General features: G+C 54.0%; 1 protein-coding gene across 2 annotated transcripts; it reads left to right on the top strand.

Annotated features, from left to right (window-relative positions):
- Positions 1 to 3,748: 3,748 nt before the first annotated feature.
- Positions 3,749 to 14,785, top strand: CBX6 (chromobox 6). Of its 2 annotated transcripts, none has more exons than XM_082310747.1 (5): positions 3,749 to 3,828; positions 3,985 to 4,028; positions 4,228 to 4,293; positions 4,518 to 4,584; positions 12,775 to 14,785. In XM_082310747.1, exons 1-5 carry the CDS (start codon positions 3,760 to 3,762, stop codon positions 13,693 to 13,695), a joined length of 1,167 nt encoding a protein of 388 aa, XP_082166873.1. In that variant the 5' UTR covers positions 3,749 to 3,759; the 3' UTR covers positions 13,696 to 14,785. The 2 variants fall into 2 exon arrangements, with proteins under 2 accessions (XP_082166873.1, XP_082166872.1); XM_082310746.1 differs by having other exon boundaries at positions 12,721 to 14,785.
- The last annotated feature ends 620 nt before the right edge of the window (positions 14,786 to 15,405 follow it).

Raw genomic sequence — 15,405 nt, 5'->3', positions numbered from 1 at the left:
CGGAGGTTGTTTCTTCCTACCCCTGCCAACGCTGCAGAGGCTGGCTGGCACTAGAAACTCGTAACGGCTTGTCCTTTCACATGCATGTGTTCGTTGGATTAAAGGTTAATCTGGATAGTACTTTTTTTTCAATAATCTGTTGCTATGCTGCCCCTCTGTCCCACGCAGCGCAGCCGCCTTGCCTTGCGCAGCTCTCCTGACAGACGCCGGGGAGCAAGGGCGCTCAGCTGCGCCTCGGGACGCGCCCCCAGGCCCCTGCTGGGGCGGCAGCCCCCGAAAGGGGAAGCCGCACTGTGCGAGCAGCTCGGCGCTCTCCGTTGGGAAGCGTGTGTGGCCAGTGCTGCCAGGAGACTGGCAGTCGCCTCCTCTCTCCTCAGTGCCACTCGCCTTCCCTGCGAGCGGTCGGTCCTTCCTTGGTCCTTCTCTTCCCAGCCTTTTGCTCACCAAGCAACGGCTTTTGAAGCAAGGATGGTAGAAACTGGGGTGGCTGGGCCTGCTTCGGGAACTCGTAGGGATATCGTGGTACCCCAGTGGTGGCAGGCACCGCACAAAACCCCACGGGCCGCCTTCTCCTCTCTCCGCTCCATCAGAAAGTTAGCGGGCTGGAGGGGTGGCTGTTCCGGCCCCTGCTTGGGCCACCCGTAGCCACTGCACGAGGAGGCGCGTGGTCGGCTCCGAGGGGCCCGTCTTTGCTCTCGTGCGTTTCAGAGCTGCAGCTGGGAAATCTCACCATGTTTTGACACGGACGACCGTAGCGCCAAGGGTTTGCTTAAAAACCAACGTTTGCTTGAGGGGCTGGGGTGCGCGCAGCTGCGCCAGCTCCCGCTGCGGGCGAGGGAACGGCCATTCCTTTACAGAAATCCGCCGCTTCTGACAGCGACCTCCCGAGAGCAAACAGCAACGGCGTCGGCTGATCAACCCTTGAGTTGTTCTAATGCAGATAAGCGCTGCTACTCCTGCCAGGTCACGGGTCCGCAAAAAATGAGCCCGGAGGCAGCTACCGGCTTTGAGCAGGTAAGTTTTCCCATTCTCTAGTGCCATGTAAAAAATAAATAAAAATGTTCTTGCACCTGCTGCTCTCCCCCTACGCTCATACACCGCTCACCAGTGATTCTGGCGAGAAAGGTCTTGTCGCTCCCCCAAAGCTTATCGCTTCCCTGCGCTGGCTTCTCGGAGCTAGCAAGAAGCGCTACGGTGTGGCCGACGGTACCAGGGCCTTGAGGGCAGCGAGACGCCAAAAAAATACTTTATTTCAGTGTCTGTAGTGAACAATAGCTGTTCCGGGAGAGCCATCTTCCTGGGTTGGTTGTTTTTTTTGAAGTGTTTTACTGGAAATGTGAATGAAACAAAGGAAATACCCAACAATGCTCTGAACAGCTGGATATTCTGCTGCTATTTTGCTTGGTGAGAGTAAAAGTCAGATGAAAGAGCCTGGGGTCGGGGAATACCTGTGCAACGGCTGCTCGCGGTGATTTAAGCAGTCGCTGTGGCTGGGAAGGCGGCCCTGCTGACAGGCGGAAGGAGAAAATAACTGGAAAGCGCACACGGAGCTCTCGGAAATGCCGCTGCCCCTTCTGGTCCATGGATCGGGGGTGCCTTGCACTCCTGCCCGGAGGCGAGGCGTGATGCTCGTGACCCGTACGTCTGTTTGGGGACAAGGCCGCCGGTCGCAGCCGCTGCGTGCCTGGTTGCGTAGCTGCGCAAGGACTTTTCCCCAGTTTTCTTTGGGAGTGCCTGCTTTTTAGGGTGGATGATATGGATGGTTGGAAGTTCAATTATTTGACGCTCAGCCACAAGTGTAAAAGCAGTTGTTTAAAGAAAGTGAACAGTAACAAATAAGCCAATTTAAATACGGATGGTGTTAATGAACACTTAATGTGCAAAGTTAAAAGCAGTTAAAAAAAGTGAAAAGCAAAACGCAACGGGTGTAATCGACTCGTTCTTTTGAAGTCGCCTACAAGCCTATAAAGAATTGAGATTAAAAAAAGTGATGTGTAGAGAAATGGGGCAGTCCAGAAGGACTTGTCCCATTCTAGGTGAGAGTCTTGAGTGATCTGCCTGGCGTTTTGTTCTCGGTTGGCCTGGGATGGTAAATACCTGAGAAGGGGCCTCTTAACAGCCTGTTCTCGAAGCGAGTGATATGACCTAAATGCAGAATTATCAGTGGTGAGGTACACTGCGGTTCAGTCCCTGACCACAGAAACACCTTGTTCTCCGAATTGTTCACGTCTCCTGAGCCAGGGTCCATGTGACTGTCCGTTCGCTGTCTCTTCCCTGTCAGCATTCAGCGACCTCTCCCTCCGGTCCCCTTCGAATGAGGACGAGGCGGTGGGGAACGCATCCTCTCTTGAACCGCTTTTCCTCTGGTCAGAGAGCTTGCGGTGGCTGCAACTTTTCAGCTGCGAAGGTGAAAAAGTACAAAACGCTAGAGCAGATCTTGCCTGAATTGCAGGCAGCGAGGAAAACGCTCGTTCTCGTACCTGCCCACCCTGATTTTGGGAAATCCATCCCTGCTGGTACTGATAAATATCGCCATTTCCAGAATATCCTCTTCCTGGGTGGAAGTTCTGAGCCAGAGGTGGAAAGGGGAGGCGAGCGCAAATGGAGAAAGGGCCACAGGGGCTGTGAGTGCTCCCTGCCAGGCTGGCTGAAAAACGGGTAGCTGGTGAGGTCCTGGTGGGTTGAGAAAGCAGCAAAAGCAAGTTGGCCGTTGCTTATGGCCCGCCTGACAGCTCCCCCTTCTTCCAGAGGGTATCGTTCTGAAACGCACCCCCTCCTCACCCTAAAAACAGGGCTCCCGCAGACGGCTGTGCTGTTCTGCCGCGCACCGGGGGGTACCTCCAGGCAACGGGGGCCTGCGAGCTCCACGCGAGGACAGCTGCGGGGCCGCGAGCTTCCATTTTGAATCGCAGAGAATGATTTGTGACGAGGTTTGTTTTTTCTTGCTGTCGTCTTAGCACCTGCAAGAGTGTAAAGCACACTGCAAATTAAATAGGATTTTGCAGTAACGCTCAGGGCAGGGAATTCCTCTAAGTGACTTAACATTTTTCTATTATTTTTTTAAAGGTTTATGTAGCATGCTTGGCCCATTTACCTTGCAGTACCTTATACTGGCTCAAAAACGAGGGTGCGTACAAGCGCCAGCCGAAAGAAGAAAAGGACTTAAGCACCTTTATTGTTAGTTTTTGCCTTGGCAGGTACCTCAAGGCTGCCCCACTCGCCCCCCGGTGCCACCCCGCTGGCTAGAGGCGGCTGAGGGTGCGTGGCGACGGCGCATCTGCCTGGGCAGGAGGAGGAGAGGAGGCTGCGCGGCCCCCGCTGCCGCCATTGTTTCAAGTCAAGAAAACAGGCCCCGTTCGGGCGGGAAGGGGGCTGAGGCGGCGGAGGCCGCGCCGAGGGTCTGCCCCGGGCGGGCTCCCCCTGCCGCTGCCCTGGCCCGCGGCCTCGGCCGGCGGCTCCCCCCTCGCAGGGGGCGACGGCGGGGCCCCCGCCCTCGCACCGCCCGCCGCGCGGCCCTTTTAACGGCCGGCGCCTGCGCGCGCCCCCCTTCCCTTAGCAACCGCCCCCCCCCCCCCCCCTCCCGGGGGAGGAGGAGGAGGAGGAGGGTCAGGCGCGGCCGCGGCGGGAGGGGGCGCGCGGGCGTGCGCGAGCCGGCGGCGGCACGAGGAGGGCGGGGCGGGGGGCAGGGGGCGGGGCGGCGCGGGCGGGCGGGATTATTATGGGCTGTGGGCGCCGCCGCCGCCGCCGCCGAGGAGCAAGATGGAGCTGTCTGCAGTGGGGGAGCGCGTCTTCGCCGCCGAGTCCATCATCAAGCGGCGCATCCGAAAGGTGAGGGGCGGCCCGCAGCGGGGCTGGGGGGGCGGCCGCGGGGCTCCCCCGCTCCCCGCCGCAAGGCCCCGGCCGCGCCGCTGGCCGGCCCGCCGGGCCCCCGCCTCACACCCCCCCCCCCCCCCCCAATCCCCTCCTCTCCCCCGTGTGTTGCAGGGGCGCATCGAGTACCTGGTGAAATGGAAAGGCTGGGCCATCAAGTGAGTGCATCCCGCCGGGGGGGCCGCCGCCCGCCCCCGCCGCCCTGCGGGGGCGGCCCCCGGGGGTGGGGGGGACGGGACGGGACGGGATGGGGGACGGGGGACGGGGGACGGGGGACGGGGGGGGTCTCCGCGTACGGCTGCGGGGGACTCGGGTGCTAACCCCTTCGCTTGTCCCCCGCCGCCCGCGCCCCCGCAGGTACAGCACCTGGGAACCCGAGGAGAACATCCTGGACTCCCGCCTCATCGCCGCCTTCGAGCAGAAGTGAGTGCTCATCCCCCACCCCGGGCTGGGGGGGCTGCAGCAGGTTTGGCTCCGGGTGGGTGAGCGGGAAAGGGCGTCCAGGCTCCCTCCTCCTTTTTTTTTATCTTTTTTCTTATTTTCTTTCCTTTTTTTTTTTTTTTTTTGATCTTTTTTTAAAACTGGTATGCATCTGTTACTCCCTTTGGGAAAAGTTTTAACTTCTTGACAAATTTGACTCCCTAAAGGGAACGAGAGCGTGAACTGTACGGGCCCAAGAAGAGAGGACCTAAGCCTAAAACTTTTCTCCTGAAGGTAACTCTTATTTAAATAACTTAAGTCTAGCCAAATGCCTCTCAAACCTCACCGGTTCGTGCCCTTGGAAGGAGTGGACTTTCGAGTGACTTGTGCCTGCCACCTGGCTCTGGGAATGCGGGGACAACCCAACGGGAAAGTGGGTGGGGGGCAGGGACGCAGCAGCATGCGAGGGGAGAGCGCGTGTGCGTGCAACGGGTGCCCCAGCAGGACGGTCGGTACACGCAGATGTGCACGGTGAGGCTGCAATCTCTTTTCCAATATCCTCTCCCACTTTACGGCCTTCTGCTGCCGCAGCGGAGAGCTAGCGTGCCCCGCTCCCTCTTCCTTCAGCAGCCTATTCCATCCAGCCCATGCCCTGCAACTTAGCAGCACACTGAGCAATTGGGCAGCTGTGGTGGGAGTCCCGCTGCCACTTGTGCTCCTTTGATTGTGTTTCAGGACGTAGGTGCTCCACAAGAGTTTCATGAAGGGTTCATAATTTGATCTGTAAACTGCAGGCGTGTTTCGCCTTTTTTTTGAGGGGGGTGGGGGGGAAGAGGAGTAGTGTTTCACCTCTGCGGGGGATAGCAGATGAAGTTTCCAGTTCCCCTCTGACAGACCCAGTATCTCTGCAAGAAGGTATTGTCGTAACATCTCTGCTTGCTTGCAGTGATGAATGAGGAAGGTAGTCTCTAGTGCAGCCCCCCTCCCCCCAATTTTTTTACTTTATTTTTTTTTAATAAGAAATCTGGTAGCTGTATGGCTGCTATGTGAGCTCTGTGGATTTATTAGGTCATTTAGATTTATTTATTTATTAGGCTTCTTAGATTTACAGGCAAGACTCCTTGCTTTGCTCCCCTCTTACCCCCTTCCTCTCCAACTATATAAATCTCGGACTTCAAATGAATGTAGAAACACAACACACTTCTGTACAATTAAGACAGATGAGTGAGTTCACAGCTTCCCTGGTTTTGATCTGGTATAAATCCCTGGAACAGCCAGGGTGGACCCTGTGGTAAGGCATCGCTATCACTAAGTCATCCTATGGCTTTGGGCAAGTCATTTAGCCTTTGTGCATGTTTCCCCATCTGTGAAACAGGTTAATACTTTCCTTTGCCTGACAGCGGTAGGAGCTTTACTCAAGTCAGTGCAGCACTTTAACTGTATGAGCACCGGAAAGAGCGGCGAGGGGTAGGGTGTCACCTCTCCTTTGCTTTAAGAGGACATAATGAAGCACACGGAAGAAATGCGGGAACAGGCGTATTCTGATGCTCCGAGTAAAACCCATGGGACTGTGGTAATCCTGCAAAGTCCTGCTGATGGAACTGTCCTCCCTTGTTGCCTGTTTTTCTGCTAACAGTTTTCTGTATCTGCAGACTGAGAACTACAAACATAACTGATATGTACCACCTCTTACTCTTTATTCGGGGAAACTAGACTAGTTGGTTTTTCTCTTTCTGGCAGTCATGCATTAAATGAAACCCTTGTGTTTAGGTTTCCAACAATGCAGAGGAACGCTTAAAGGGAAACCACCAGCTTAAAATAGTTCTCTGCTTGAATTAAAAAATACCGGTATTTGTAACACCTGACATTGTTCAGAATGGTAGAGAAGTGTTTATGCTGTGCTTTTAATGTTACTGTGTGTAATCAGTTTTTTTTATTATTCTGAATGTGATACGGCAGAATCCACTGCCAATTTTTCACTCATTTAAAAAACAAAACCAACCCTCAAACTAAAAAATAAAACCCACTCATTCCTCCTCTTCTTCCCTTGCCCTTTAAAACCCCCCTAAACTTGGAACCTGAATTATTCAACAGCATCCTTTGAATCACGTCCCTGACACGTTTCTGTGGCACATCTTCCTTCTGCCAGCTTCTCAAACGTTACTGAAAACTCGTAGGTTTGCAGAGCTGGCTTGGTACTTTGTAGAAGATGGATCGCGATAGGGAGTGAGATGAGCTCTCCTGAAGGCTGGTGCCACGTTGTGGGAGAGGCTGGCAGGGCAGAGCGCTGCCACTTGGTTTGCAGCTCTGGGAAACGGAGCTGGTGAAGGTGTTAGCGCTCTGACTTGCCGTTTTTCTATGACTTCGGATCCTACCCTAAAAACGCCACCGCAGGCTAGGCAGCAAGAAGTAACCCTATCTCAGCTAGCCCTATCTGAACTCGTTTGAGCTTTGCTCCAGCGAACCACTAGCAACGCAGCCGTGGCTAGAAACGCGACCGAGACCGGCATGCTGGTTTGCGTCGTGTGCGTCTCGGTCAATTCTTCTGACCCGCTGAAGATGCGGGTTTGACCCCTGCTTGCCCTGCAGCACTGGCGCTGCTGCGGGAGGAGTTCTGCCTCGTGCGTCGCTAGCGATGCTTTCGGTTCTTTCAGCTGCAGAATCTCTTGCCAGTGAGAATTTTGGAAGCAGGGGGAGAAATTTGATTCTTGCATCCCAGAGGGAGTCTTTGGAGTTGGCAGTTAGAACAATATTCTTTTTGATCTGTTAACTGAACAGATTAGGCCTGGATGCAATGAGGTTTAAGCAGGAGTCTGGCCTAGGGCTGCTTTGGTAGCTGCCCTCGACTCAGTGGCTTGCTAGGATTTTTCATGTGTATCAGTGCTTAAACTTAGGCTTCTGAGTCTCCAGTAAGACACTGAAATAAGTGCCTCGATACACCACTCGGTCCCCTGGCTTGTGTGGGTGTTTTAGTTTGCAGTTGGGGCTAGGTTTATCCTGGGACTAGTTCTCAAAAGCTGCAGATAGGCACCCAGGGGGATTTGCAGAAAGCATTCCAGCAGGTTAGTGGCCCACGCCTTTGGAAAAGCTTTGAAAAGCTGCATCTTCGGCCACCTGCTGCCTTTGTAAGCCAGGCTCCTGTTGCTGAGAGCTGTCTAACACTTGCCCTTTCGATCAGACTGCAAAGGGAAATTACAGTCCAGGCTTTGTAATATCGCTATCAAGATGGCTGGTGTTGAAAGTGACCCCTGCAAACTTCAACTGCAAAGTTTTGGGCAGGAAATGGATCTTTATCCTCTGCATACTAGGGGCAAACTTTCCCACAGCTGAGATCAAGCTTGGCGGGAGGTTGTAATTCTTGGGAGGCTGCTGGTATGCTGCAGGCTTTGTGCTGAGCGTATGGGAAGCAGAGTCCTTGGTCTGAAATGGGCAGCGCTGTACATAAGGCTCTTTGCCTTGCTACTTAGGTGTCTGGCAGAAGTTGTCCTCGAGGACAGGCCCTTCAGCTGCAGGTCAGAACGGAAGCTGGTGCGAGGTTAGGCAGAGACATAGCGCGTGCTGTAGTGATCTTCCTCTTTTTCCCCTGCTCGGTTTGCTCTTTTTATTTTGCTTTTCCCTCGGCACTCTGCTGAGAGGAATGCAAAACTCGCCAACTAACCTAATAAAGTCTAGCAAGTGCTATTAAGAGACGGAGCCCGATCTGCAAGCTCAGTGGGTGACTAGCAAAGACCCCTAGTCGGGGTGGCTGTAAATACTAAGGTGAAAAGACTGGAGAAAAGGTTAATGGGGAGGAAGAAGTAAGGGAGAGCCTTGGGGGGGAGAGAAGGGGCTGAGCAGCATGGTGTTCTGTCGCTTCGCCCTTCCTTGAACTCTGAAGTTGGAGTTGAGTTTCTTTTGATCTCCTCCCTGTTCGTAAATTATCCCCGAGCGGTTTGAAAACCGACCGTTCCCCTTTGTAGCATTTTGTTCGCCATCCAGTAGGGAAACTTTAGTTTATGGCAGTGTTGCTTGGGAGAACTGTGCTATGAACTGGCTTGCTGTTGCCTTGTCACTTGGAAGACTGCAGAAGAAAGAGGGCGATAAAAAGACAGAATGGCAGCCAAAAAGGGGAAAGAAGAGCTCTTGCGAATGCTGTTTAGAGCAAGGACTGTGGGAATGCAGGTGGAGAATAAAAGACAAAGCAGAACCAGTAATGCATGAGAGAGTAGCGCTACTATGGTGCAGCAGCACTACTGGAAATGACTTGATTTTGAAATCATTAACTAGAAATCTGTTGTCTTACAAGGTCCTTTTTTTTTTGTCTTTTTTTTTTTTTCCTTCTAAATTGCGGAGGTTTTGATACAAATCAGGTAAGAGAGGCTTTTCTAAGCACGTGTCCATGTACGTGCTTGTGTGCCTCAGCGCGTTAAGGGAATGAATGAACAAATATGTTTGCTGGGCCTCAGGGGACATTTATTCAGAAATAGTAGGGAACAGGGGAGATATACTAGTTCCCAGGGGCAATGAGGGAAAGCTGTACAAGCTAAATAAAGGTGATACATATCCCAAAAGGGAAGGGGGGGAAGGGAAGCAATCCTCGCAATTGCCTTGCTCTCGTGACAGAGCACTGCAGCAAGCCTCCAGAAGCTGCATCTTGATGTAGGCTGAGCTGTAAGCACAGAGTGAATTACTTTGTATACATGCTGAGTACCTCTTCAGCAGTGAGCAAATCCTGCGGGTGAAAACAGCAAAACCCAGAGAGGTAGTTTCCATTTGGAAAAGTTCCGAGTTAAGTAGCAAACTGTGGTGACACAGCCGAAAGGATTAAATGGGTTTGTTTTTCAAAGACCTCATGCTCATATGGCTCGTGAGTGTGATTGAGTAATTTATCTGTAGCAGGGAGAAGTGCGTTTCCAGCAGATAAAACTGAATGCTGAGTCTTCTCCAAACCAGAGGTAGCAAGTTACTTAATGTAAAGTTGGAAGCAGGAGAAGGAGAGCCCAGAAAATGTGCTGTCCTCTGCAGGGAAGAGACTTGAGTTTGTATAATTGATGCCTGAATAAACCCAATCCTGTGGTAGGAATACTGAGCTTTGCAAGTGACAGGGCTCTAAGGGCTGGTCTCAGATAAAGCCTCTGATACTATTTTTCTTGAAACCTTACCTGGAAAAACAAGCTCAAGGTAAGCTGAATATTTGCATATTGCTCTTGAGAACTCGTGTTGCAGCTGGTCACTAGGGACAGCAGTGTCGCACCGGGGGGGGGGGGGGAGGACACACTGTTGGGTCCCAGCTTACCCTCTCTCTTAATAATCTGGTCAAAGAGGTTGATGGTGCATGTAGTCTACCTGGAGACTACTGAAACTGGAATTTAATAAATGCAGAGAGCTGAAACATGAGTTAGAAACAATTTAAGCCATGAGGAAGCACCCCAGAAGTAACTGGAAACACAGACACATAGCTAGTAAAGGAGACCTAGTGGTTCTGGCACACTGGAAGAGTCCTAGCCATGGGCCAGGGCTCTGTGCTAGTTGCTGTGTAAGCACAAAGCCAAGACAGGTCTCTGTCAAAACAGGACAGGAACTGATTAATGTACAGAGGCTGAGAAAGTAAAATCAGCAGGACTATGGAAGTGGCCAGGCAGTGGCCATCCCAGCATTATCGTTTTTTCATTTAACGTGATTGATGGGCAGCTTTGCTGAGGAATTTTGGCACGTATAAGGCAACTGTAGCTCAGGGGGGATGTGGGGGGAGACCTGCTTCTTTCTCATGTGGGTGATGGAAGGCAGCACTGTGGGCAGGCGGCAATTAGGCTCGACTCTGAGCAGAGGGGCACGGAGGGGGCAGGACTCCTCACTCCAAGGCGTGATTACAGGGTAGGGAATTAATCCAGAAGACACGTGGTGTTGGCAGCAGGAGAGGCCCCCCTGAAAGATGCCTGTGTCTATCGGCTGAAGCTGTGGATCAAGGATTTTTGCCTGTGCATCTGTCTATACCCTCTGCGTGGCTTCCCTGTCCTGCGTTTTGGAACTGGACGTTGTGTTGCACTTTGTTCTCTGCTGAGCAGCGGTAAATTGGCGAGAAGCCCAAAGCACGGGAGCAGCAATGCTGGAAGGGGTATGGGGAAGGGGGGGAAAAGGAAGAAATTGTTAATATAGGCTGTGCTGGTATGTAATGTCAGAAAGCAAACTGTGGCTTATCCTGCTGTCTGCCATCTGCTTCAGAGGGACCTGTGAAGACAGGGAGCAAGCAGAGCCCTAGATGTGCATCTGTCTGTGCCTGTGACCTCCTGACGGGATCTGCGGTGTCTCTAAGTTGTGGATCATTGGGATGGGAGAGGGAGAGTTGATGTGTGGTGCAGGGAGTTCGTCTGGTGCTGCTGCTGTGCCTGTAGGATGCCTGGGACAGGAACTGCGTCTAACTATTCATTTTTTGAACAGTTTGGGCCATGGAGTAATGCGTGAGGCTGAGCAAAGAGAAACTAGCTGGACACTGGGATGCTCCCTGCTACGGCAGGACATGTTTGGGTTTGTCTGGGCTGGGGATGCTTCCCTCTAGCTAGGTGGAAAAAGCCCTGTACAGCTCAGGGTTAACATGGAGAGTGTCTGTGCCTGCCCTGGCGGTCCTGTTACTCATCCCTCTTTCTTTGCCAGTCGGCTAATACAAAGTCTAGAGCCCCTGGTGCAGATGAGCCTTCAGTCTGCATTTTCACATGCAGCCAGGGAAGGAGGCCTCATCTTTGCAGTCCTTGTAAAGCCAGGAGACAAGTAGTACTGCAGGGCGTGATCCAGCATTAGCCAGGGAGGAACAAAATGTCTACACATCTCTGTTCTCTGCTCGTTCAGGATCTCCTGTGGTTCCCATGGGGATCTCAGTGGGGGAAGAGGGGCACTGGGTGACAGCAAAGCTCTGGGGATGTAGGGCCAGGGCTTTGAGCTTATTGTGCAAGAGCTGGCCTGGGCCCCTCGCTTAGATCTGTTAGATCCCTGCCTTTACATGCACATTTTTTTTTCCCTGGGCGTTTCTCTGGTGGGAGGCACAGCCTGCAGGGTGACAAAGGAGATGGTGTTGGAGTGCTTAAGCTCTTAGCTGGCAAGAAGCCATCCCGATGTTGGTGTGTGCTAGGGGGCAACGGGATGGAAAAGTTGGGGAGGAAAAGCGGCTGTCGTCTTCTAGCACTGCAGTTCTCGTTGTGCCCACGAGATGGGGGAAGCTGCTCGCTAGATGGGCAGTCAGAGGCGAGGGGGCTCGCCTGTCCCCTCCAGGCCCGGGTGGCTTCTGCCTGTGACCACTGCTGAGAGGGAATAAGGAAGGGGGTTTGCTTGGGCAAGGAGCAGGGTGCAGGTGGGAGGCTGAGCTCTACAAGCGACTGTGCTCTGACAAGGGGTGATGTAAGAATATGCTCTGGGTTTCCATGCCCACAGGGTCTTCTTGTCATACTGCCTCAACTTCCCAACAAAACTGTTGTTCCTGCTGCCAGAAAATGTTCCTGTCTCTCATGCATGAACCAGGGCAGGTTTTGGCACTGTCTCCAAGCACCAGGAGAGCTTTAAAGTCTTGTTCCCCTGCCCTGGCTCTCAGGGAGGGCTGGCACCAAGCAGTTGAACCAGTGCTGTTCCTGCTCTGTTTCATTAGTAGGTTTCAAACAAGTGTGGTGTTCAAAAGGACAAGGCGATCTCTTCTTTGGAGATGCAGTTAAACTTGGCTTGAGTTCCAGCTGGTCCGGTCTCGCTTTAAACACTGGACCTTGTTCCTACAGCAGAGTAAGGATGTACAACTTGCTTTTGTGGTCTCTAGTTAAAATTAAGCTTCAGATCTCTGCATTTCTTGTGTTTAGCTGAGACAGCTCTGTCAGACCACCCTCACCCGCCTCCAGCTGTGTTTCTCAAGACCCCTTCTACCATTCTTTCCAGAGCAGTTGAGTCTGGTTGCAGGAGAGGAAGAGCAAACTGGATGCAATACTCTTCCTCTCCCCCCTTGTCTTGTGCTCATTTTGTAGAGGACCTGGCTCAGTCCCCTGTCTTGGGACTAGTACATAATTTGGGATGCTAACTCAACACTAACAGCCTCAGTGCCTAGGAGGACGCTTGGTTGTTTGGCTGACAGCGGAGAGTTGTGCACATTGGCTGATGATGACTGAAGGGGGCCTTGGAAACCATTAATTGTAACTCTGAAAGATGGCTGGAGGGTGCAAGTTCCCTCCTGGGGGAAGCAGGAGCACTGCCTAGGGAGTATTTAGCTGCCCAAAAAGGATGTAGAAGTGCCCCATGCTTGCATGGGGGCTGTGCCGTGGCTCTTAATAGTCCATAGTGTGTAAGTGTGCTTGTCATTAACATGGGTATAAATGTGACGCGGCATTCTTGTCCTGAGGTTAGCAATGCGTGATTTGAGATTTGGCTGCATCTAGGCTGCCTCTCTGACCCTGTTTTTTTTCTCTCTCCCCACCACCGCAGGCTCGGGCCCAAGCGGAGGCCCTCCACATTGGGGATGTACACTTTTCTGTCAAGCCTGGTTCCAGCACCTCCTCTCCCAAGCTCCACTCCAGCGCTGCAGTGCACCGGCTCAAGAAAGACATCCGGCGATGCCACCGCATGTCCCGGCGCCCCCTGCCCCGTCCAGACCCCCAGAACGGCGGGAGCGTGGGTGGCGGGGCTGGCATCCGTCCTCCCGTCTCGCCCTTCTCGGAGACCGTCCGCATCATCAACCGTAAGGTGAAACCCCGCGAGCCCAAGCGCAGCCGTATCATCCTCAACCTCAAAGTCATTGACAAAGGTGGGAAGCCAGCCAATGGGGCTGGTGGCCTGGCTCGGCCCAAGATCCCGTCCCGAAACCGTGTCATCGGCAAGAGCAAAAAGTTCAGCGAGAGCGTCCTTCGCACCCAGATCCGTCACATGAAGTTCGGCGCCTTTTCGCTCTACAATAAGCCGTCCACTGCACCTGCCCCCTCTCTGGAGGGCAAAGGAGAGGCCGAAGGCTCCCAGGCAGCCTCCTGTGGGCTCATTATGGGCTCCACCCCCTATGATGCCCCCAGCTCCAGCTCCTCCGGCTGCCCGTCGCCTGCTCCCCACTCCTCCTCTGACCCAGATGATTCCCCTCCAAAGCTGCTCCCTGAGACCCTCAGCCCTGCCATCCCCGACTGGCGCGAGTCAGAGGTCCTCGACCTCTCGATCCCACCAGAGTCGGCCGCCACCAGCAAGCGTTCTCCCCCAGGAGGGTGTGGCGGGGGGCAGACACCCTCCTTGTCCCTTTCCTCTTCTGACCCGGAGCAGGAGGCCGGCGACTGGCGTCCTGAGATGTCCCCTTGCTCTAACGTGGTGGTCACGGATGTCACCAGCAACCTCCTCACCGTCACCATCAAGGAGTTCTGCAACGCAGAGGATTTTGAGAAGGTGGCAGCGGGCGGTGGTGGCGGAGGAGGCAGCAAGTGAGCAGCCAGGTCCCCCTGCTCCAGGGGCGTGGGGGGAGCTCTACCTGCGAGAAGTCGTGGTGCGAATGGCTGTCCTTAGTTCTCTCCTTCTCCCCTTGGCTGTCCCTCTGCCCTCACTGCCACCCTTCCTCCTCCTTTCCCCCTGCCCACTCCCTCTTGCCTGGAGGCTGGAGCGTGTCAGTGCGGCAGAGTGGGGGCACCCACCGTTCCTGGGTGTTGCTGCCGCTGGGAGGAGGCAGGGAGGGTCGTGGTGGGGCTGGGGAGTGGTTGTTTGTCCTTGAATGTGGTGTTGTCCAACGGGCGGTGGAGCCTTTGGGGATGAGGGATGGGTGAGCGTGTGTCTGTGTGCCTGTGGGGGTGGTGGGGAAGGTGCTCTTCCTCCTCCTTCCCCTTCCATCTTTGACAAAAACTGAAGAGGAGCTCCAGACCCTTGAGGGGAGGATGTAAGAGGATTGGAGCCCTCGCCCACTCCCCCCAAGCCTTTTCCCACAATGTGCATGCCGTCTCTTCCATTCCTATGTTTCCCCCTTACCATGACTCCGATCTTGCCGTACTTCCCCTTCTTGGCCTGTGGCCTGGATCTGCCCTCTCCTCTGCTGTCCTCATGGCAGTTGCTGATCCAGATGCCCCCAGAGCGAGGGGGAGAGGGGCAGGTGAAGCGTCATGCCTGGAAGGTGCTTGAGACAAAGCTGGGGTGGTGGGGAGTGCCCCATGCAGCGTACACCCTGTATTGGCTTCCCCTTTCCTTTGACTATTGGTGCTACCTTGGCAGTTGTATGGGTGCTTTCGGGTGGCCTGGTCCCTCTTCTCCTGCATCTTCCAACTTGCTCAGCTTTGCAGGGGGAAGGGAAGAAAAGGGGAGCCTGCTTCTGGCCCAGATCTTCCTCCTGGTGTTCATCACTTGCACTTGCTTGGGGGCGAGGGCATGAAATGCCCTTCCCCAGCCTTTCTGTGGTGGAAGTGGGAGCGGGCTGTGCATCCTTCCTTCAGTTTGGGGGAAGATACGCCAACAGCGTGATGCTGCCCCAGCCGGGTGAGGCTGGTCTCTCCCACCTTGCGTGTAGGCTTCCCCTGACCCTTTTTGCTTCCCCTGTTCCCTCAGAGGGAGGGAGGGAGGGATGCTAAGGTGAGTTGTTTGCTCTTCCTGCTTCCTTTCATCTCTCCTGCTCTCCCTTCCCTGTGGTGCATGGCCTGGAAGAGGGTTCCCCTCTGTCTTTCCAGCATCTGAAACAGCCCTTACAACTGTCAACCAAAGGTGCTAATAAGAAATAACTCTCTCACATCGTATGCGTGTGCGCTGGATCTCTTCCCCAAGAGCTCCTGTGCGCTGATCTAGAAATTCCTTCTCTTTGCCCCTTGCAAGTAGGAGCGAGCAAGACCACAGCTTGCCGTTCTTAACCCACAGCTCCCTCTTTCCCTGACCACCCTTGTTCACATCCAAAATAAGCTCTCTCTTTCACCTGCCATTTCTGGCTTGCTCCATTTCTGTGTGGGTCCTAAGCTTCATGGTGAGATCCTGTTCCTTTGCTCTCCCTTCTCCCGCTACTCACATAGGGCTCAGCCTGTAGAGGCAAGGAAAAGAGGTGCTGATCCATCAGTGGGAGAGCCTCACCCTCTCAGCCCTGTCCCTCGTATTTGGGATGGGGCAGAGAGGTGTCACTTCTACATAATGTGCTGCAGAGGTGAAATGGGTGGAAAAAATTCCCCATGC

This window comes from Platalea leucorodia (genome assembly GCF_965183815.1).
Source record: "Platalea leucorodia genome assembly, chromosome: 4".
Taxonomy (NCBI): Eukaryota; Metazoa; Chordata; class Aves; order Pelecaniformes; family Threskiornithidae; genus Platalea; species Platalea leucorodia.
Note: the sequence above shows the minus strand (reverse complement) of the source record. Positions and strands in the feature narration are given on the sequence as shown.

What these genes read in the sequence shown, in the direction of transcription:
- CBX6 (XM_082310746.1), top strand. Translation starts at nt 3,760, where the DNA reads ATGGAGCTGTCTGCAGTGGGGGAGCGCGTCTTCGCCGCCGAGTCCATC. An exon ending in TCAAGCGGCGCATCCGAAAG is followed by an intron (nt 3,829 to 3,984) that starts GTGAGGGGCGGC and finishes CGTGTGTTGCAG; the next exon opens with GGGCGCATCGAGTACCTGGT. An exon ending in TGGAAAGGCTGGGCCATCAA is followed by an intron (nt 4,029 to 4,227) that starts GTGAGTGCATCC and finishes GCGCCCCCGCAG; the next exon opens with GTACAGCACCTGGGAACCCG.